The sequence below is a fragment of the Somniosus microcephalus genome, chromosome 11, assembly GCF_052327205.1.
Source record: "Somniosus microcephalus isolate GS21.2 chromosome 11, FLI_Smic_1.0, whole genome shotgun sequence".
Lineage (NCBI taxonomy): Eukaryota > Metazoa > Chordata > Chondrichthyes > Squaliformes > Somniosidae > Somniosus > Somniosus microcephalus.
This window is the reverse complement of record NC_140997.1, coordinates 21,939,955-21,962,773: the sequence shown is the minus strand read 5'-3', so window position 1 is coordinate 21,962,773 and position 22,819 is coordinate 21,939,955. Positions and strand designations below refer to the sequence as shown.

At 50.4% G+C, this 22,819-nt stretch overlaps 1 protein-coding gene across 1 annotated transcript in view; it reads right to left on the bottom strand.

Annotated features, from left to right (window-relative positions):
* Positions 1 to 403: 403 nt before the first annotated feature.
* The window catches only part of LOC147110370 (mesothelin-like protein), a 39,015-nt gene continuing 16,599 nt past the window's right edge, over positions 404 to 22,819 (bottom strand). The window contains exons 7-10 of the mRNA XM_086000319.1: positions 18,475 to 18,608; positions 11,214 to 11,308; positions 7,464 to 7,647; positions 404 to 1,977 (exon numbers count right to left, since the gene is read on the bottom strand). Of these exons, the coding sequence (XP_085856445.1) occupies positions 1,889 to 1,977; positions 7,464 to 7,647; positions 11,214 to 11,308; positions 18,475 to 18,608 (502 nt within the window). The 3' untranslated portion in view covers positions 404 to 1,888. The remainder of the gene's footprint in view (positions 1,978 to 7,463; positions 7,648 to 11,213; positions 11,309 to 18,474; positions 18,609 to 22,819) is intronic.

The following is a 22,819-nucleotide window of genomic DNA, read 5'->3' as shown; positions in this document are numbered from 1 at the left end:
AGCATTTCAATATTTGCTCGTGTTTTGCACATCACGGTCAACGCTACCGTTCGCTTCACACATCTGTCAACACCAGTTAAGCAACAGCACAAAGCTTTCAGTTTTTCCAGAAAATCTTTCTTTCCCAAGGTATTAATAGCGTCCCCTAAAGAGTTTAGAAAAATCGTTTTACATATTATTCGTGCATTTCAGTCTGTAAGGAGCCCATCAAACAGAAATGAATAGAAATGGTTTCGAGTGTTTTTAATGATGGTATGAGGGGCCGAGGTAGGACACCATCGAGTGTTGACGCTCACAGCCGTCCACTGTTTGGAGTGAGATCATGTTTTTTACATACACATTTATGTTTTCACTACAAACAGCGAATGGCAGAAATCTACCCAACCCCCTGCCGCCACCCCCCCCCGCCCAATCTGATAAGAGAAAGGATGATGTTAATAAAGAAAAAATTACCTAGCTTTAAAGAGAAAGGGCTCGATTTTGTCAATGGGGAGCTTTTGGAGGCGGGACTCCCACTTTTTGGGTTGTAGTCCCGCCTCCATCGACTTGTGGCCAACCCACGCTACTTTCCCTTGATTGACCTTGTTAAGCCTGCCCAGCGGGCTCAGCAGGCCAATTAAGGGACACCTGGTTACTGGTGACGTCAGCGATTGACATTTCATCTGTCAAGAGCTTTTGACAGATGAAAAATCAGCGTTTGACAGCTCTGTGAAGCTGCCAAACACTGACAATCTGTCTTCTAACTTGAGTCCTTCTACTCAGACTCAGTTAGAGATCTCTCCAGACCAGAAAGCAGAGGCTGCAGCTTTTGACAGTTCAGCGGCCATTCTGCTTTCTGTGCCGGTGAGCTGAGGGACTCCCGAGAACTAAAGGAAGGAAGCCTGCAGGAGAAAGTAAAGGTAAGTAAAACTTATTAAAACACTTTACACTTACCTCACACACTTACCTCTGCACACATGCACCCATCACTCACCTGCACAACGGACATCTCGACCCCTCCAACCCCTGCAGACCGACGGTCCGCCTCGCTAACTTGGCGTGGTTCGGAGCTGTCGGACAGCCCACACTTCAGGGCTAAAAGTAGGGATTAAGCAAAAAACTGCCTGTTAACTACCTGTTAACAGGCAGTTAATTGGCACTAATCCCCTTCCCGCCTCGGGGAGGCGGCTCCCAGCTCAGGTCGGGTACCTGCCTCCTGGGAAACGGGCATGGAGGCGGGTTGGGGGCGGGATGGGTTCCTGCCCCCCGATTCTGCAATTTTCCCACCACTCCCGCCTCCAAACCCGCCTCCTCGGGGCTTGGAAAATCGAGCCCAAAGTGTAAATTGTAGGAGGAAGGAGGTGAGGGGGAGTGAGGCCCAAAGCTCTGTGTCCTCAGCTGGATGTTATTTGAACTCTGACTTGTAGACAAATGTTCCCTTTCTTTTTTTTGTGTGCGTTTTTTTTGCATTGAATAGCCGGCGAGCCGGCTGTGAGGGAACTCCAGAGTGCTGTGTAGCCGTGTGGTCATTGCAGCTTAAAGGGAGCATTACTGGTGGACCATCGATCGGCCACATGCTGGGAATTTCCTGGGGGCGCTGCTCCCACTCCGCCCCATAGCGGGCTTTCCACCCCACCTCCGGCAAAGTTGCAGCAGCGAGTCAGTGGAAAGTCATGGCCTATAGTTCTGGTGACAACCCAAAAGCTGCTACCTAAAATTGTGTGATGACTTACACCCGACAGGTCATTTCTCTGGGAAAAATGTCAAAGTCAGTCCAAAGGAGGTTGTTACAAACAGATTCCACTCCGTATGTAACCGTCATTAATATCCGTCACTCGATTCTTGATGCTGGGAGCTCTGATTCATTCCATTTAACAGGGCAGAAAGCACAGACGGGCTGAGTCCCAGTTTATAGAAGCCATTGCAATGTGACGCTCATCACAGCGATGCAGATGGAAAGCAGGAGACTGTAGCTGTTGACTGAAGCAGAACCAGGCACTGGAAAATAACATTAAAAAACCTTGTTAATAATTATCCTCTACAGCATCCTTTAACCTTATTGAAGCAGGAATTACTTTTAGTGTAAAATGGCATCTTTCACAAATATCACTTCACATTGAAGACCAGAACATTTACTTTTCAAACTCATTTTTTTACACTTTATTTTATTAAATTCTTCTAGTCTAGTCGTGCGCCATAGCATATTTTGTTAGCTGGTTCTGTACACAATTGTACACAATTATGTGTGAATGGAAGTGATTGTGAATCTGTGTAGATTAACCTCTTTCTTAGTTTTGAGTCTGTATGTGCACATGTACATGTAAACTGTTATGTCCGTGTATCTTAATGTCGTGTCCTTCAATAATCAGACAACAGACTGCAGGGAACGATTCAACAGGTGTTTACTGAATGAGGGTTACTCTAGAACTAACTGTATAGATCACTACTCAGGGTTTATATACAGGTGTGGTCACTGCCGGTACTACAGTATACAGGAGCTGTAAAAAGTAGTTCTCTCCCTTAAGGTATATATACATTACATACATTACAATTCCTCCCCTTTTAGATTAACAGTACCATAATACTCATTTAACAATTAACATTTTTAATATACAATGTTATATGAAAATAGTCCATTCATATATTCAGTCTCTGGGGAGGCTACCTGATTCGTTCTGGATAACGCCTTTCCCGAGTGTCTCGCTCTTGGTGCGGAGGCGATTCTAGCACCCTGTCGTCAGTTGATTCATCAGCTTCCAATGCTATTGTTTCTGAGGTAGATGCGACCTGTACGTCGGGTTCCTCACCAGGTATGTATGGCCGAGACATGGGGTTGACTCGTTCCTGTGACTCTAGGATCTGGTCAGCATGGCGTCTCACAATGTTCTCCCCAACATCCACTGTGTACATTAGTGGCCCCTGCCGTGTGCATATCGCTCCTGGTTGCCATTTCTCTGTTCGGTAGTCGCGGGCCAAGACTGGTTGCCCTACATTGAAGCTCCTTGTCGGCTTCTCATTGATGTGCTGGAATTGCTTACTCTCAACATCTCTTCGTACATTTGGTCTGAGCAAATCCAGACGAGATCTCAACCTTCGGTTAAAGAACATCATGGCCGGGGCCTGGTTGGTGACTGCATGTGTCGCATTTCTGTAGGCTAACAGGAAATTGTCCACCTTATGCTGCAGTGGAATGTCGTCATCGCACATGGCCTTTACTGCTTTTTTAAAGGTTTGTACGAACCTCTCAGCCAATCCATTTGTGGCTGGATGATACGGGGCGGATGTGTAATGCCTTACCCCATTCCTTTTCATAAATCTTCAAAACTCTTCGGACACAAACTGTGGTCCGTTATCAGAGCAAATCTGCTCTGGCAAGCCGTTCCTGGCAAATATGGTCCGTAGGACTGCAATAGTTTTCTCCTTGGTGGTGGAGGACATTTTGATCACCTCAGGCCATTTCGAGTGCGCATCCACGGCTATTAAAAACATTGAGTCCATGAATGGACCAGCAAAATCAATATGCACCCGTTGCCATGGAGATGAGGGCCACTCCCATGGGTGTAGAGGGGCATGTGGTGGTGCATTTTGGACCTTCTGGCATCCTGAGCAGCTCTTTGTCAGGTCCTCGATTTGCTGATCGATCCCCGGCCACCACACATAAGCCCTAGCAAGGCTTTTCATTTTCACCCCTCCCAGATGACCTTCGTGAAGCTCATTGAGCACTCTCTCCCTTAACTTGGGTGGAATTACCACTCGGGATCCACACATCAAGGTCCCCTGGCATACTGACAGCTGTTCTCTTCTGGATGAGAATGCTGGCAACAGTGAGTCGCCATGTGCTGGCCATCCCTTCACCGTCAAATCATATACCCGAGACAGTGTCGGGTCATTTCGGGTCTCCTTCTCTATACCAGCGTTAGTTACTGGCAAGCATTCAATTATAGTCGAATGAAATATTTCGACAGGATCCACTGCTGGTGCTTCCTCCGCAGTAGGCAGTGGGAGGCGTGATAGCCCATCAGCATTTCCATGCTGTTTCGTGCCCTTATACTCGATTTCATATTGGTGCGCCCCTAGAAAAAGGGACCATCTTTGTAGCCGTTGCGCAGTCATCACCGGAACGCTCTTCTTTGGATTAAAGATGGAGACAAGTGGTTGGTGGTCAGTCAGCAAGGTGAACTTCTGCCCGTGCAGATAGTGATTGAACTTTTTCACTCCCCACACTAGGCTGAGGGCCTCCCTGTCAATCTGGGCGTAGTTACGCTCGGCTGAGGTTAGTGATCGTGACACAAAGGCTATTGGCCTCTCCGAGCCGTCCAGGAATTTGTGCGACAGCACCGCTCCAATGCCGTAGGGTGACGCATCACATGCCAACCGAATTGGTAATGCCGGGTTGTAATGGGCCAATACCTCTTTCGATGTGATTAGTGTTTTGCTCTTCTGGAAAGCTCGTCTACGTTCGTCACTCCACTTCCATGGCACCCCAGTTTGCAGTAGGGTGTTCAGTGGGTGTAGTATTGTAGACAAATTTGGCAAGAACTTATGGTAGTAGTTTACCAGCCCGAGGAACGACCTCAGTTGTGAAACATTTTCTGGTGCTGGAGCCTTGACTACTGCCTCAATCTTCTCTGGGGACTTATGTAACCCCTCTTTATCGATAACGTGGCCACAATACGAGATCTGTTTTCTAAAAAACTCGCATTTGGGGTGGTTAGCTCGGAGCCCATATTCCTGCAATCTAGTGAGCACCTGCTCCAGGTTGGCATGGTGATCACTGTCATTTTCGCCCATGACCAGGATATCATCCAAATAACACTGGGTCCCTGGGATCCCTTGCAGGACTTGTTCCATTGCCCTCTGCCAAATAGCCGGAGCTGATGCTACCCCGAATACCAGCCGGTTGTATTGGTAGAGACCTTTATGGGTGTTGATTGTGAGGTATTTTTTGATGCTTCTTCTACCTCCATTTGCAGATACGCCTGGGCCAGATCAATCTTAGTGAAGCGTTTCCCTCCAGATAGCGAGGCGAAAATATCTTCAATCCGCGGAAGTGGATATTGTACGGTGTGAAGGACCGGGTTCACTGTTACCTTAAAGTCCCCACAGATGCGAACCTTCCTTGGTTCCCCAGGCGTGCTGCTCAATGACTTTTTCATCACAGGGACGATGGGTGTACCCACTCGCTCCAGTATACCTTGGACAGTACACCTGAACGTTCCAGACTCTCCAGCTCTGCTTCGACGGCTGGGCGGATAGCATAAGGTACCGGTCTGGCCTTAAAACATTTTGGGCTTGTGTTTTCTTCAATTTTAATCATTGCTGTCATGCCTTTTAGTGTTCCGAGTCCTTGCTGGAACACTTCTTTCGCGTCAGTTAGGATCTTTGACAGTCGCCCAGGTGTGACATCGTCATCCTTTTTGTCAGCCACAGTCAGTGCCTGTATGGAATGCCAATCTAGCTGTATCTTCCGGATCCATTCACGTCCTAGTAGTGGTGGTCCTCCATCTGGCAATACATATAGGTCCATTTTTGGTGTTTCCTTGCCATTATATATAACGTTCACCCTTATTTTTCCTTTGGGGTAAACTTTTTGCCCCGTGTACGTCTTCAAGACAATCTTTGTATCTCTCAAGGGTATATGTGAGAATAGCCGCTTGTAGTCCTTTCGGTTTATGACTGTTAGGGTTGATCCTGTGTCCAATTCCATTTTCACTTGGACTCCTGCTATCTTGAACATGACCCAGATAGTTTGGTGATCCTCCGTTTTGATCACATTATGTAGTTTCAGACAACCCAGCTCCTTGCTTCCAGAGTCTGTATCACTCTTCTGTTCGTCTGAACTACTCTCCGTCACCTTATGTACCTTCTTGTACTTCTCCTGTGGAAATTTCTTGCTGCTGGTTTTCTTTCCCGACCTGCAGACTCTTGCTATGTGTCCTACTTTTCCACACTGTCTGCACACTTTGTCCTTGAACCAGCAATCATTATGGTCGTGTGTTGTTCTGCCGCAGCGGTAGCACTTCACTGTTCCGTATGACATTTCATTTGTGCCATATTCTTGCGGTCTCCGTTGTATCTCTGCAGCGCCCCGTGCTGCTGCTTCGTGTGATACTGCAATGCTGAAAGCCTTGTCCAGTGTAAGATCCTTTTCTGATAGAAGCCATTTCTGGGTTCCTTCACTTTGAAGCCTACACACAAACTTGTCCCTTAAAGTATCTGCTAGTCCCGTTCCAAACTGGCAGTGTTTCGATAGCTTGCGCAGTTCCGTTAAATACTCAGCATTACTTTCATCTTTATGCTGGTTCCTTTTGTGAAACTTAAATCTTTCTGCTATCAGCAGCGGTGTGGGGTTTAAGTGGTCCTGTAGGATTGACACTATGTTTTCAAAATCCTTTTCTACTGGCTTCTCTGGGGTTACTAGGTTTTGTAGTAAGCCATACATTTTGGCACCCATTGAATTCAACAATACCAGCACTTTCTTGTCATCTGGCACTTCATTCGACTTGCAGTATACTTCTATGCGTTCGACATATGTCGTCCAATCTTCGACTTCATTGTCGAACGCTGTGATACTGCCACTCTTCGGCATTTTTGGGTGTGGTTAGACTGGCTTAAAATGGCGTCTCCCGCGCTGCTGCCAACGCCACTCTCGGCGGTCCTCGTGGCAAATGGCGATGCCTCGCATTTTCCTGCGCGCCTCTCTCCCCCGTTGACGCTGCTTGGCCCTTGAACACCGGCTGCGCTCTGCTCTCTCTCGTCTCTCTCCCCCGTTGACGCCGCTCGGTCCTGAACACCGGCTGCGCCCTGTGCGCTCTGCCCTCTCTCCCCCGTCGACGCTGCTCGGCCTTTTTCTGTGCCGCTCGGTCGGGCTCTAACCCGCCGCTGTCCGGGAAGGGTCTGCGCAGTACCTGTTGCCAGCCCGTTTCGCTGGACCACCGTGACTGGAAAGCCAAGCCTGGCTCTCGACAGCCTCCCCTGCGATGCTCAAATCTCCGCTGGATGACTGGGCGGTTGCCCACGGCCGACGCCCGTGCTTCTGGACTCGACCTTCTTCCACTGTTCTCCAGGAGCGAATCCCTGGGAGGTGATGCAGAGTTGCAGGTAGGTTCGAATCTGCCTCATCGCCAATGTTATGTCCGTGTATCTTAATGGCGTGTCCTTCAATAATCAGACAACAGACTGCAGGGAACGATTCAACAGGTGTTTACTGAATGAGGGTTACTCTGGAACTAATTGTACAGATCACTACTCAGGGTTTATATACAGGTGTGGTCACTGCCGGTACTACAGTATACAGGAGCTGTAAAAAGTAGTTCTCTCCCTTAAGGTATATATACATTACATACATTACATAAACCTCGAGGGTGGCACTGCTTTGAAATAAAATATTTTCCACTATGTGCCCATGATGGTATCAACCAATCCTAGACACCACCCAGTGTGCTTATCAGTGTGCAGAACAACTGATGTCAAATGCCACTTACGCTCCTTGAAGAAATAGTTGCCAATTCCAGCTGGTGATATTCTTCCTAGGCCAATTCCCAGACTTTTAACCTCAGATTTTGTGTGTGAGTTAATCCAACGCTGCACTATCTCTTCATTTTCGTTTTCTTTAAGGGAAATAAGATTTACTCCAAGTAGATCACGTATGTTCTGAGGAGTGAGTTTCTGAAAGAGATAAAATGGAAGTAATGTAAGATGATCGATAGGCTTGTTCTTAGACCAAACATCAAATATAGATATATTCGCATATAGATCATTGGATCCCCAGGACCTGAGGGATACCCCTCACTGGGGAGTGTATTTCCTCTTTGTGTAAAATTAAAGAAGGAGCCTTCTACTCAATTATAAATCTCCCGAAGTTATTTTAAAAAAAGTATTTAACTTTAAGGGTGAAGCTAGATAAGTACACGAGGGAGAAAGGAATAGAAGGCAATGCTGATCGGGTGAGATGGTGGGAGCAGCATAAACACCAGCATAGATCGGCTGGGCTGAATGGCCTGTTTCTGTGCTGTAAATTCTATGTTGTTCTATGTAATTTACACACAGAACAAAATACACACTTAAAATTAGCAAACACCACTCAAAGATGGCCAGAAATATATCTGTTCCTTGTACACTGTGCTCACTTCTACGTCAATAGAAAGCTTAAAGGGGGCCTGAGAGAAAGGCCTCGGGCAATAGCAAAGAAGGATGTTGGGGTAACGTTTAATTTTATTTAAGTACAGTGTATTCCTGTAATAATCACTTTCAGTTTGCCAGCCAACTACTTAACGGTATGTGCTGGCGGCAAACAAGGTAGCTTGCTTGAGGGAGCTTGCGTACATAGAAACAGGAGTAGGCTGTTCAGCCCCTCGAGCCTGTTCCGCCATTTAATGAGATCGTGGCTGATCTGTACCCTAACTCCATCCACCCGCCTTGACTGCATATCCCTTAATATTCTTGGCTAGCAAAAATCTATCGACCTCAGATTTAAAATTATGAATTGAGCTGGCATCTACCGCTTTTTGTGAGAGAGAGCTCCACACTTCTACCACCCTGTGTGTGAAGAAGTGTTTCCTACCTTCTCTCCTGAATGGCCTGGCTCTGATGTTAAGTTTATGTCCCCTTGTCCTAGACTCCCCCACCAGCGAAAAAAGTTTCTCTCTATCTACCCTATCCATTCCTTTCAAAATCCTAAAAATCTCAATCAAATTATCCCTTAACCTTCTATGTTCCAGGGAATACAAGCCTAGTTTATGCAATCTCACCTCATAATCTAACCCTTGGAGCCCTGGTAACATTCTGGTCAATATATCCTATCTAAGGTGTGGTGCCAAGAACTGTACACAGTACTCAGAATAGGTATGCTGAATGTACCTAAGGATATAGTTCCGTGGAGATTGTAGATTAAACGTTGCCCATTTACATAGAATTTACAGCACAGAAACAGGCCATTTTGCCCAACTGGTCTATGTTGGTGTTTATGCTCCACACAAGCCTCCTCCCACCCCTCTTCATCTAACCCAATCAGCAGAACCTTCTATTTCTTTCTCACTCATATACCTATCTAGCTTCCCCTTAAAGACATCTGCGCTATTTGCCTCAACTACTCCAGGTGGTAGCAAGTGCCACATTTTCACCACTCTCTGGGTAAAGAAGTCTCTCTTTGCATTCTTTATTGGATTTATTAGTGACTATCATATTTATGGCCCCTATATTTGGACTCCCACACAAGTGGAAACAGCTTATCTACGTCTACCTTATTGAACCCCTTCATAATTTTAAAGACCTCTATTAGGTCTCCCCCTCAGCCTTCTCTTTTCTGGAGAAAAGAGGCCCAGCCTGTATAGTTCATGAGACAACAGTCCAGAGAAGTCGTTCAAGGGCTCGTGTGCACTTCCCTGCAGCAAGTCGTTCTAGCAGCACAGGCAAATGTTGAATCCTTTCAGGAAGGAAACCTGCCTGGTCTGTGTGCCTCTATATGTTACTCCAGTACGACATGGTTGACACTTAACCACCCTCTGAAGTGACCTAGCAATTCACTTAGTTCTATCAAACCGCTAACAAATAAGGCGGGTATGAGCAGAGGGCCCATCACGACTTCTTTAGGGCAACTAGGGATGGACAATAAATGCCGGCCTTGCCAGCGATGCCCACATCCCGAGAATTAAATTAAAAAAGAATTATTTGCGCTTGTAACTGGCTCGTGATAAGAAACGATGGTGCTTCTTTGTGCAAAAATGGTCAGTAAAAAGGAAGGGCCTAATTCAAAATAAGTGGGATGCAGTAGAAGGAATTGAAACTTTATAAAGAATTGAAGACAAACAGGAATTGATTATAAAAGAGATAATTACATAATTCTATTGAGTAACATGCAATGCGTTGGTTCATTTTTTCTGCCTGAACTCTAGGGGCGATTTTCTGCCGGATACTTTAGGCGCTAAAGAGCCTCCGAGATGGCCAAGATGGGATCTTAAGCTGAAACACAGGTTTAGCCCGCATTTAGTGCAAGACGCCATCTTGGTAAAGGAGCTGAAGCTTCCACTAGGAACAGCCGCCGGCGGTTCCTTAAGGGGCTGATTGGCACATAAATTGCCTACTAGCGCTCGGCATTTTGGTGGATAGCACTTGAATTACTACCCTCTCCTAACAGCAAAATGCTTATTGGGAGTAAAGTTATCGTTGCAGAGCAATTTCGAGCGATATTTAAAGGTATATCACCTTTTACTGTTCACTTGCTGCTGGAGGTTTGAAGGGGCCTTTTTGAGACACATCGGGAGACTTTCTGGGACACTTCACCAACACTCTGTCAAGATTTATTCTGGAAATTCTCTGAGGACTTCACCTAAAAAGAGAAAGTGCTGTGCTACTCCACCTTATTGGACACCTTGTAGGAGCCACCAGGAGAAAGGGAGTGCTTGGCCATCGGCATCTTGCCAGGGGACTGGGAGGAGGACATGAGGCCAGACAGAGCAGCACCAGCTGCTGCAGGAGAGAGGGACAGGGGGGCGAGGTGGACTCCTTCCCCTCCCTGCGGGTACGGGACATCCCCCCTCCTCTGGACCTCCTCCACCAGGACCTCCAGGGCCACATCCGAGAACCTGTGCGTCCTCTCGCTCGGTCCCTGAGCCATCCTAAAACGTGCCACAATGTGTCAGCCAGCACACTCCAACACACTCCGAATAAAAATGAGGGTCGGAAATAGGGAAGAATGGAAGAGGGTGAATGGAGCCCACATATACTGCTGTACAAGAATTGTGTCTAATCAGCCTTTGACTTGCAGGTGTCTGTTTTAGCACCTCCGGGCAAGTTCAAATTATGGAAATCAACAATTGGACCAAGCTTGCGTGCTAAAACTACACTTTCAAACAGGTGTGCCTTATTAGCACAGCAACCATTTAGCAACTGTTTTCACTCTTTAAGCAAAAGAACACCCTTAGGGTTTAAAATAAATGCACCCACAGCTCCCAATAATAAATACTTAAAATAGTTATTTGATATATTTATTCACAGCAACAAGAAATTCTTTCAATTTGGTGTTTTGTATTTTAATGTTTTATACATGCTTCATGAGATGTAAAAGGGATTCACTGCGACTAAAGGTTTGGACAAACCTGTTTCAGTGTCTCTGGAAACTAGGCTGAAGGTTTAATCATTTATGCCTCATTTAACTATTAAAAAAAAAATCACTTCAGACAAAAATGCAGACAGAACAATAACACAGAAAAATAAAACCCTCCATTGACACCTACTTCTACTTCGGCTGGATTGAGTCCCTTGAATGTCTCGTAGTCCATGTTGATCTTTCCAGCAGCTAAACTCTGTAGATCAGCTGCCGGCGCACCACCTTTAGAAACATAGAAAGACTGTCAGTTTAGTGTATGTGTGCGTCTGAACACGTGTGTGTGGGTGTGTGTGTGTGGGTGGGTGGGTACGTGTGTGTGTGTGTGTGTGGGGGTGGGTGCGCACGTGTGTGTGTGTGCGCACGTGTGTGTGTGTGGGTGGGTGCATACGTGTGTGTGTGTGTGTGTGTGGGTGGGTGCGCACGTGTGTGTGTGGGTGGGTGCGCACGTGTGTGTGTGTGGGTGGGTGCGCACGTGTGTGTGTGTGGGTGGGTGCGCACGTGTGTGTGTGTGTGTGTGGGTGGGTGCGCACGTGTGTGTGTGTGCGCACGTGTGTGTGTGTGGGTGGGTGCGTACGTGTGTGTGCGTGTGTGTGTGGGTGGGTGCGCACGTGTGTGTGTGTGTGGGTGGGTGCGCACGTGTGTGTGTGTGGGTGGGTGCGCACGTATGTGTGTGTGTGGGTGGGTGCGCACGTGTGTGTGTGTGGGCGGGTGCGCACGTGTGTGTGGGTGGGTGCGCACGTGTGTGTGTGGGTGGGTGCGCACGTGTGTGTGTGTGGGTGGGTGCGTACGTGTGTGTGTGTGGGTGGGTGCGCACGTGTGTGTGTGTGTGGGTGGGTGCGCACGTGTGTGTGTGTGGGTGGGTGCGCACGTGTGTGTGGGTGGGTGCGCACGTGTGTGTGTGTGTGGGTGGGTGCGCACGTGTGTGTGTGTGGGTGGGTGCGCACGTGTGTGTGTGTGGGTGGGTGGGTACGCACACGTGTGTCTGTGTGTGGGTGGGTGCGTACGTGTGTGTGCGTGTGTGTGTGGGTGGGTGCGCACGTGTGTGTGTGTGTGGGTGGGTGCGCACGTGTGTGTGTAGGTGGGTGCGCACGTGTGTGTGTGTGTGTGTGGGTGGGTGCGCACGTGTGTGTGGGTGGGTGCGCACGTGTGTGTGTGTGGGTGGGTGCGCACGTGTGTGTGTGTGGGTGGGTGCGCACGTGTGTGTGTGTGGGTGGGTGGGTACGCACACGTGTGTCTGTGTGTGGGTGGGTGCGTACGTGTGTGTGGGTGAGTGGGTACGTGTGTGTGGGTGGGTGGGTGCGCACGTGTGTGTGTGTGTGGGTGGGTGTGTGTGGGTGGGTGGGTGTGTGTGGGTGGGTGTGTGGGTGGGTGGGTGTGTGTGGGTGTGTGTGTGTGGGTGGGTGTGTGTGGGTGGGCGTGTGTGGGTGGGCGTGTGTGGGTGGGTGTGTGTGGGTGGGTGTGTGTGTGTGTGTGGGTGGGTTTGTGTGGGTGGGTGTGTGTGGGTGGGTGTGTGTGTGTGTGTGGGTGGGTTTGTGTGGGTGGGTGTGTGTGGGTGGGTGTGTGTGTGTGTGTGGGTGCGCACGTGTGTGTGTGTGGGTGGGTGCGTACGTGTGTGTGTGTGGGTGGGTGCGCACGTGTGTGTGTGGGTGGGTGGGTGCGTACGTGTGTGTGTGTGGGTGGGTGCGCACGTGTGTGTGTGTGGGTGGGTGCGCACGTGTGTGTGTGTGTGGGTGGGTGCGCACGTGTGTGTGTGTGGGTGGGTGTGTGTGGGTGGGTGTGTGTGGGTGTGTGGGTGGGTGCGCACGTGTGTGTGTGTGGGTGGGTGTGTGTGGGTGGGTGTGTGTGGGTGTGTGGGTGGGTGCGCACGTGTGTGTGTGTGGGTGGGTGCGCACGTGAGTGTGTGTGGGTGGGTGCGTACGTGTGTGTGTGTGTGTGTGGGTGCGCACGTGTGTGTGTGTGTGGGTGGGTGGGTGCGCACGTGTGTGTGTGTGGGTGGGTGCGCACGTGTGTGCGTGTGGGTGGGTGCTCACGTGTGTGTGGGTGGGTGTGCGCGTGTGTGTGTGTGGGTGGGTGCGCACATGTGTGTGTGTGGGTGGGTGCGCACGTGTGTGTGTGTGGGTGGGTGCGCACGTGTGTGTGTGTGTGGGTGGGTGGGCACGTGTGTGTGTGTGGGTGGGTGCGTACGTGTGTGTGTGTGTGTGTGGGTGGGTGCGCACGTGTGTGTGTGTGGGTGGGTGCGCACGTGTGTGTGTGTGGGTGGGTGCGTACGTGTGTGTGTGTGTGTGTGGGTGGGTGCGCACGTGTGTGTGTGTGGGTGGGTGCGTATGTGTGTGTGTGTGGGTGGGTGCGCACGTGTGTGTGTGTGTGTGTGTGTGTGTGGGTGGGTGCGCACGTGTGTGTGTGTGGGTGGGTGCGCACGTGTGTGTGTGTGGGTGGGTGCGTACGTGTGTGTGTGTGTGTGTGGGTGGGTGCGCACGTGTGTGTGTGTGGGTGGGTGCGTACGTGTGTGGGTGGGTGGGTGCGTATGTGTGTGTGTGTGGGTGGGTGCGTATGTGTGTGTGGGTGGGTGGGTGCGTACGTGTGTGTGTGTGGGTGGGTGCGCACGTGTGTGTGCGTGGGTGCGCACGTGTGTGTGTGTGGGTGGGTGCGCGCGTGTGTGTGTGTGGGTGGGTGCGCACGTGTGTGTGTGTGTGGGTGGGTGCGCACGTGTGTGTGTGTGGGTGGGTGCGTACGTGTGTGTGTGTGTGTGTGTGGGTGGGTGCGCAAGTGTGTGTGTGTGGGTGGGTGCGCACGTGTGTGTGTGTGGGTGGGTGCGCACGTGTGTGTGTGTGGGTGGGTGCGTACGTGTGTGTGTGTGTGTGTGTGTGGGTGGGTGCGCACGTGTGTGTGTGTGGGTGGGTGCGTACGTGGGTGGGTGGGTGCGTACGTGTGTGTGTGTGTGTGTGTGTGTGGGTGCGTACGTGTGTGTGGGTGGGTGTGTACGTGTGTGTGGGTGGGTGTGTACGTGTGGGTGGCTGTGTACGTGTGTGTGGGTGGGTGTGTACATTTGTGGGTGGGTGGGTGTGTACGTGTGTGTGGGTGGGTGTGTACGTGTGTGTGGGTGGGTGTGTACGTGTGGGTGGGTGTGTACGTGTGTGTGGGTGGGTGTGTACGTGTGTGTGGGTGGGTGTGTACGTGTGTGTGGGTGGGTGTGTACGTGTGTGTGGGTGGGTGTGTACGTGTGTATGGGTGGGTGTGTACGTGTGGGTGTGGGTAGGTGTGTACGTGTGTGTGGGTGGGTGTGTACGTGTGTGTGGGTGGCTGTGTACGTGTGGGTGGCTGTGTACGTGTGTGTGGGTGGGTGTGTACGTGTGTGTGGGTGGGTGTGTACGTGTGTGTGGGTGGGTGGGTGTGTACGTGTGGGTGGGTGTGTACGTGTGTGTGGGTGGGTGTGTACGTGTGTGTGGGTGGGTGTGTACGTGTGTGTGGGTGGGTGTGTACGTGTGTGTGGGTGGGTGTGTACGTGTGTGTGGGTGGGTGGGTGTGTACGTGTGGGTGGGTGTGTACGTGTGTGTGGGTGGGTGTGTACGTGTGTGTGGGTGGGTGTGTACGTGTGGGTGTGGGTGGGTGTATACGTGTGTGTGGGTGGGTGTGTACGTGTGTGTGGGTGGGTGGGTGTGTACGTGTGGGTGGGTGTGTACGTGTGTGTGGGTGGGTGTGTACGTGTGTGTGGGTGGGTGTGTACGTGTGTGTGGGTGGGTGGGTGTGTACATGTGGGTGGGTGTGTACGTGTGTGTGGGTGGGTGTGTACATGTGGGTGGGTGTGTACATGTGGGTGGGTGTGTACGTGTGGGTGTGGGTGGGTGTGTACGTGTGTGTGGGTGGGTGTGTACGTGTGTGTGGGTGGGTGGGTGTGTACGTGTGGGTGGGTGTGTACGTGTGTGTGGGTGGGTGTGTACGTGTGGGTGGGTGTGTACATGTGGGTGGGTGTGTACGTGTGTGTGGGTGGGTGTGTACGTGTGTGTGGGTGGGTGTGTACGTGTGTGTGGGTGGGTGTGTACGTGTGTGTGGGTGGGTGTGTACGTGTGTGTGGGTGGGTGGGTGTGTACGTGTGTGTGGGTGGGTGTGTACGTGTGTGTGGGTGGGTGTGTACGTGTGTGTGGGTGGGTGTGTACGTGTGTGTGGGTGGGTGTGTACGTGTGTGTGGGTGGGTGGGTGTGTACGTGTGGGTGGGTGTGTACGTGTGTGTGGGTGGGTGTGTATGTGTGTGTGGGTGGGTGTGTACGTGTGTGTGGGTGGGTGGGTGTGTACGTGTGGGTGGGTGTGTACGTGTGTGTGTGTGGGTGCGCACGTGTGTGTGTGTGTGGGTGGGTGGGTGCGCACGTGTGTGTGTGTGGGTGGGTGCGCACGTGTGTGCGTGTGGGTGGGTGCGCACGTGTGTGTGGGTGGGTGTGCGCGTGTGTGTGTGTGGGTGGGTGCGCACATGTGTGTGTGTGGGTGGGTGCGCACGTGTGTGTGTGTGGGTGGGTGCGCACGTGTGTGTGTGTGTGGGTGGGTGCGCACGTGTGTGTGTGTGGGTGGGTGCGTACGTGTGTGTGTGTGTGTGTGGGTGGGTGCGCACGTGTGTGTGTGTGGGTGGGTGCGCACGTGTGTGTGTGTGGGTGGGTGCGTACGTGTGTGTGTGTGTGTGTGGGTGGGTGCGCACGTGTGTGTGTGTGGGTGGGTGCGTACGTGTGTGGGTGGGTGGGTGCGTATGTGTGTGTGTGTGGGTGGGTGCGTATGTGTGTGTGTGTGGGTGGGTGCGCACGTGTGTGTGTGTGTGTGTGTGTGTGTGTGTGTGGGTGCGCACGTGTGTGTGTGTGGGTGGGTGCGCACGTGTGTGTGTGTGGGTGGGTGCGTACGTGTGTGTGTGTGTGTGTGGGTGGGTGCGCACGTGTGTGTGTGTGGGTGGGTGCGTACGTGTGTGGGTGGGTGGGTGCGTATGTGTGTGTGTGTGGGTGGGTGCGTATGTGTGTGTGGGTGGGTGGGTGCGTACGTGTGTGTGTGTGGGTGGGTGCGCACGTGTGTGTGCGTGGGTGCGCACGTGTGTGTGTGTGGGTGGGTGCGCGCGTGTGTGTGTGTGGGTGGGTGCGCACGTGTGTGTGTGTGTGGGTGGGTGCGCACGTGTGTGTGTGTGTGGGTGGGTGCGCACGTGTGTGTGTGTGTGGGTGGGTGCGCACGTGTGTGTGTGTGGGTGGGTGCGTACGTGTGTGTGTGTGTGTGTGTGGGTGGGTGCGCAAGTGTGTGTGTGTGGGTGGGTGCGCACGTGTGTGTGTGTGGGTGGGTGCGTACGTGTGTGTGTGTGTGTGTGTGGGTGGGTGCGCACGTGTGTGTGTGTGGGTGGGTGCGTACGTGTGTGGGTGGGTGGGTGCATACGTGTGTGTGTGTGTGTGTGTGTGTGGGTGGGTGCGTACGTGTGTGTGGGTGGGTGTGTACGTGTGTGTGGGTGGGTGTGTACGTGTGGGTGGCTGTGTACGTGTGTGTGGGTGGGTGTGTACATTTGTGGGTGGGTGGGTGTGTACGTGTGTGTGGGTGGGTGTGTACGTGTGTGTGGGTGGGTGTGTACGTGTGGGTGGGTGTGTACGTGTGTGTGGGTGGGTGTGTACGTGTGTGTGGGTGGGTGTGTACGTGTGTGTGGGTGGGTGTGTACGTGTGTGTGGGTGGGTGTGTACGTGTGTATGGGTGGGTGTGTACGTGTGGGTGTGGGTAGGTGTGTACGTGTGTGTGGGTGGGTGTGTACGTGTGTGTGGGTGGCTGTGTACGTGTGGGTGGCTGTGTACGTGTGTGTGGGTGGGTGTGTACGTGTGTGTGGGTGGGTGTGTACGTGTGTGTGGGTGGGTGGGTGTGTACGTGTGGGTGGGTGTGTACGTGTGTGTGGGTGGGTGTGTACGTGTGTGTGGGTGGGTGTGTACGTGTGTGTGGGTGGGTGTGTACGTGTGTGTGGGTGGGTGGGTGTGTACGTGTGGGTGGGTGTGTACGTGTGTGTGGGTGGGTGTGTACGTGTGTGTGGGTGGGTGTGTACGTGTGGGTGTGGGTGGGTGTATACGTGTGTGTGGGTGGGTGTGTACGTGTGTGTGGGTGGGTGGGTGTGTACGTGTGGGTGGGTGTGTACGTGTGTGTGGGTGGGTGTGTACGTGTGTGTGGGTGGGTGTGTACGTGTGTGTGGGTGGGTGGGTGTGTACGTGTGGGTGGGTGTGTACGTGTGTGTGGGTGGGTGTGTACATGTGGGTGGGTGTGTACATGTGGGTGGGTGTGTACGTGTGGGTGTGGGTGGGTGTGTACGTGTGTGTGGGTGGGTGTGTACGTGTGTGTGGGTGGGTGGGTGTGTACGTGTGGGTGGGTGTGTACGTGTGTGTGGGTGGGTGTGTACGTGTGGGTGGGTGTGTACATGTGGGTGGGTGTGTACGTGTGTGTGGGTGGGTGTGTACGTGTGTGTGGGTGGGTGTGTACGTGTGTGTGGGTGGGTGTGTACGTGTGTGTGGGTGGGTGTGTACGTGTGTGTGGGTGGGTGGGTGTGTACGTGTGGGTGGGTGTGTACGTGTGTGTGGGTGGGTGTGTACGTGTGTGTGGGTGGGTGGGTGTGTACGTGTGGGTGGGTGTGTACGTGTGTGGGTGGGTGGGTGTGTACGTGTGGGTGGGTGTGTACGTGTGTGTGGGTGGGTGTGTACATGTGGGTGGGTGTGTACATGTGGGTGGGTGTGTACGTGTGGGTGGCTGTGTACGTGTGTGTGGGTGTGTACATATGGGTGGGTGTGTACGTGTGGGTGGCTGTGTACGTGTGTGTGGGTGGGTGTGTACGTGTGTGTACGTGTGTGTGGGTGGGTGTGTACGTGTGTGTGTGGGTGGGTGTGTACGTGTGTGTGGGTGGGTGGGTGTGTACGTGTGTGTGGGTGGGTGTGTACGTGTGTGTGGGTGGGTGTGTACGTGTGTGTGGGTGTGTACATGTGGGTGGGTGTGTACGTGTGGGTGGCTGTGTACGTGTGTGTGGGTGGGTGTGTGTGGGTGGGTGGGTGCATGTGTGCCTAATAATTATGGGGGTGAAAGTAGACATGACATGGAAGGTAAATCGAGCATTCTCCTATCTGAGACTCGTTATACTCCCCGCCCTACATTCAGTTCCATTAACTTCAATATCAAGCGAGCCTTTGAGCAGACCGCCGATGTGCTAACGCCCGTTTAGCGCTATCGTTCAAGCCGAACTTCTACCTCAATATCTCTGAACATGATACAGAATAAAAATGTGGGTGGGAGATGAGGAACAGCATCAGCATCTCATCTCTTTCATCTTTTCAACGTCTTCAACTTTTACAACATCCTCAAAAATGAAGGCTTTTCAAACAATCATCAAATCAGATTGTAACTTTACTTACCAACGTACGGCTTGCTGAGATTATAATAGGTATTGGGGTCACCAGCTTGATCCTGGAATGCAGCTTTAGCGATCCCGAATATGATGTCTTTCTTTGCCTGAGAACATGTGGAAATATCAAGTGGCTTGGCTTTCCTGCAACAGAATGGTCGTGACGTTATAGTTTGGTTAACATTAACCCTTTTTAAGGACTATGGTAGTCTGTGCTCACTAAAAAGGTCACATTCTCCTGCACTGTATCAGTGTCAGCTTTATGGGTCTAACAATTGGATTGGCTAAGAAGAACAGAGTGTCAGTCTGTCCGACGTGAGGAGGCCCATCCATCTTAATATACGGTGAACTCACTATTCAGTGTCAGCCTTGGTTCAGTGGTAACGCTCTCACCTCTAAGTCAGAAGGTTGTGGATTCAAGCATCCCTCCGGGATTTGAGCACATTATGTAGGCTGACACTTCAGTACAGTATGAGGGAGTTCTGCATTGTGAAGAAGCCAGGGGAATAAGGGGGCTAGACTGTGGATTTGAAGATAGGCACCACAGTGCCACCACGATGGTTACAGAAAGGACATGATGGAACCAGACGGGGACAAGCACTGTGAAGGAGTCACCATCATAGGGTCCAGGACGTTGCTATGTTTCTTCAGAATGAGGTGATAGATGAGGAGGGCCTTTTTCATGAGGGTGCAAAGATTTTGTAGGACAGGGAGGGTGGCCTAAGCTTATCAGGATGGAAAGAGGGAGACAGTGATGGAGAGGATGTCAGGGCTAAAGGATGGGAGGGAGGTTCAAGGGAGCCACATGGGAAGAGGAGATCTGGGAAAGGGGATTAGGACAGTTTGGGTGACTGCTGGGGAAAAGCCTTCAGCACGGATTCTGGGAAAAGGCAAACTACCTGCACTGGTGTCAGCTGTGGCTCAGTTAGTAGCGCACTTGCCTCTGAATCAGAAGTTTGTGGGTTCAAGTCCCACTCCAGAGGCATGAGCACAAAATCTAGGCTAACATTTCTGTGCAGTATTAACGGAGTGCTGCACTGCCGGGGGTGCCGTCTTTCAGATGAATTGTTAAACTGAGGCCCTGTCTGTCCTCTCAGGTGGACATAAAAGATTCCATGGCACTAGTCAAAGAAGAGCAGGGGAGTTCTCCCCGGTGTCCAGGCCAATATTTATCCCTTGACCAGCATCACTAAAAACAGATTATCTGCTGATTATCTCATTGCTGTTTGTGGGTCATTCTTATTATGAACACAGCTAGCTTTTGCTAGTTACTTTATTGAGCACATGTGGACTAGGTACAGTATCTGTAGAGGCTTCCATCTTGACTGCTGCCTTGTGGGTAGCCTAGTGCCTCATGGGTAATGTAGTCTTAATATACATACAGCGATATACAGCTCTACAAAGCTCTACGGCTCCACCTAGTGTCCACTGTAGAATGACATGTTATTGATCATTACATCCCCCTTTCTTTGAGGTTTAACAAAATCAATATCAATCAACTTTCAAGAAAAACAATAAGGATATGTCAGTAACACTTTTGTTAGTGCTCTATAAACATAAACATTTTCAAAACAGTCAACACATTTTCAAAGCTTTACATTGTACTCAAAAGATTAAGTCTATCAGGCTTTTTTACTTCACGTGTGGATCTTCTCAACACGGGGAAGTCTGATGTGTCTTCATGAGATTGTTCTGGCAGTGAATGACAAGATGCAGTTGCGGCATTGTCATCAATCTGGTCTTGAATAGTCTCTTGTGTTTTTAGGAGGGAAAGGCGGTTCCTCCTGAGAACCTGTCCTTCCTCAGTTCTAACAGTGTATGACCTTGGTCCTACTTCCTCAAGAACTGTAGCTTTCCTGTTCCATGCATCTGGATCCTCAATCCTGACAACATCATCCCTTGTCAATGGTTTTAGAGTTTTGGATGACTTGTCATAGTATGATTTCTGTTTCAGCTTTAACAGTTGAAGTCTCTGTCTCAGTTCCTCACTTTGCTGTTCTTTTGCACAGCAGGGTAGCGTGGTGCGCAACTTGTGACCCATTAGTAGTTCAGCAGGTGAAGAACCACAGTCTAAAGGTGAGGCTCGGTAGCTCAGCAGGGCAAGATAAGGATCAGACTTGCTTTCTGTCGCTTTCTTCAGTAGCTGCTTGAGAACTTGAACACCTTTCTCTGCCTTACCATTTGACTGAGCATACAAAGGACTGGACGTGATGTGCTGAAAGTCATAATGTGCTGCAAACTGTTGCCACTCCTTACAGTTGAAGCACGGACCATTGTCGCTAACGGCAATCCTGGGAATTCCATGTCTGGCGAAGATGGATTTCACATGCATTATGACACTGCTTGCTGTGGTGCTTGAGAGCAGCGCCATCTCAGGATAGTTAGAATAGTAGTCAATCACTATTAGATAGTCTTTACCATTTAAATGAAAAAGGTCCATACCAACCTTTTGCCATGGTGCTGTTGGTATGTCAGCTACTATCATTGGTTCCTTTGCTTGTTTGTTTTGGTGTTTCTGACATGTCTCACATTTGCCTATCATGTTCTCAATGTCCTTATTTATGCCAGGCCAATAAACAGTGTCTCTTGCCCTCCTTTTGCATTTTTCAATTCCGAGGTGTCCCTCATGAATCCTTTTGAGCATGTCTTGACGTAGAGCCTATGGAATGACTATTCTGTTCTGTTTTAGTAATAGTCCACTTGCGACACTCAATTCTGACATTATGTGAAAATATTTTGGACAGGAACCTTTTGGCCAACCATGATGAATGTTCTCTATTACTGTTTGTAATACTGTATCTTTTACTGTTTCTTCTGCTATTTGCTTTGATTTTGTGTCTGACACGGGCAGCGCAGCAGTGACCATACTCACATGAACATCCACGTCTTCTTCAGTAGAGCTCACATGACTCATTGTGGGTGCTCGGGATAGTGCATCTGCTAACACTATGTATTTGCCTGGTGTGTAGATCAGTTCAAAGTCATATCTTTACAGCTTCATCATGAGTCGTTGAATCCTTGGAGACATCTCATTCAGGTTCTTTTTTATGATGGCAACCAGTGGGCTGTGGTCTGTCTCAACTGTGAAGGTGGGAAGTCCATATATGTAGCCATGAAACTTTTCTAGTCCAACTACCAAGCCTAGACATTCCTTTTCAATCTGGGCGTATCGACACTCAGTATCAGTCATAGACCTGGAGGCATAGGCAACAGGCTTCCAATCTTCACCCTCTGCTTGTAGCAAGACTGCACCTGGGGCATCTTTTGATGCATCCGTTGACACTTTGATTCTTTTTGTTGGGTCAAAGAAGGTAAGTACAGGTGTGGTTGTCAGCACTGTTTTGAGGTTTATCCACTCTTGTTCATGTCTTTCTGTCCATGCGAACTCATTTGTTTTATGTAGCAGGTCTCGCAGACAGGCTGTCTTGGCTGACAAGTTAGGAATGAACTTTCCAATGAAGTTTATCATCCCCATGATGTGTAGCACTCCTTTTTTGTCAGTGGGTCGGGGCATTTTGAGTATGGCGTTTACTTTTTCCATATCTGGCTCTATTCCTTTACCAGATAGATTATCTCCTAGGAAAGTGACTTCCTGGACGCCAAACTGACACTTGGCTTTGTTGAGCTTCAGTCCATTCCGGCGTATGCTCTGTAGCACTTTAGTCAGTCTCTCATTGTGTTCTTTCAGTGTGGAGCCCCAGATGATGATGTCATCAACATAGACCCGAACTCCTTCCAGACCTTCAATTATGTGTTCCATCGCTCTATGAAAGATTTCAGATGCAGATATTATCCCGAAAGGCATTCTGAGGAAACAATACCTGCCAAATGGTGTGTTGAAGGTACAGTATTTGGTGCTCTCTTCATCCAGTTTTAGTTGCCAAAATCCTTGTGAGGCATCAAGCTTTGTAAAGTATCTGGCACCTGACATTTCACTGGTGATTTCTTCTCGCTTGGGAATTTGGTAATGTTCACGTTTTATGTTTGCATTTAAGTCCTTTGGATCCATGCATATTCTTAGATCATTGTTCTTTTTCTTTACACATACCATGGAGTTAACCCAGTCTGTTGGCTCTTCGACTTTCCTGATGACTCCTAGTGTGGTCATTCTGTCCAGTTCATTCTTGAGCCGGTCACGCAGGGGTGCTGGAACTCTTCGTGGAGCATGTACCACTGGCTGAGCATCCTCTAGCTGGATCTTGTAAGTGAATGGTAGAACTCCAAATCCTTTGAACACATCCTGGAAATTATTCACTACAGAATCCACCGAGTCATCTGGTCTGCTTATGGCACAGTTTATACGGTAGACTCTCTTGACCAGTTCTAAGTCCTCACAAGCTTTGTCACCCAGTAGT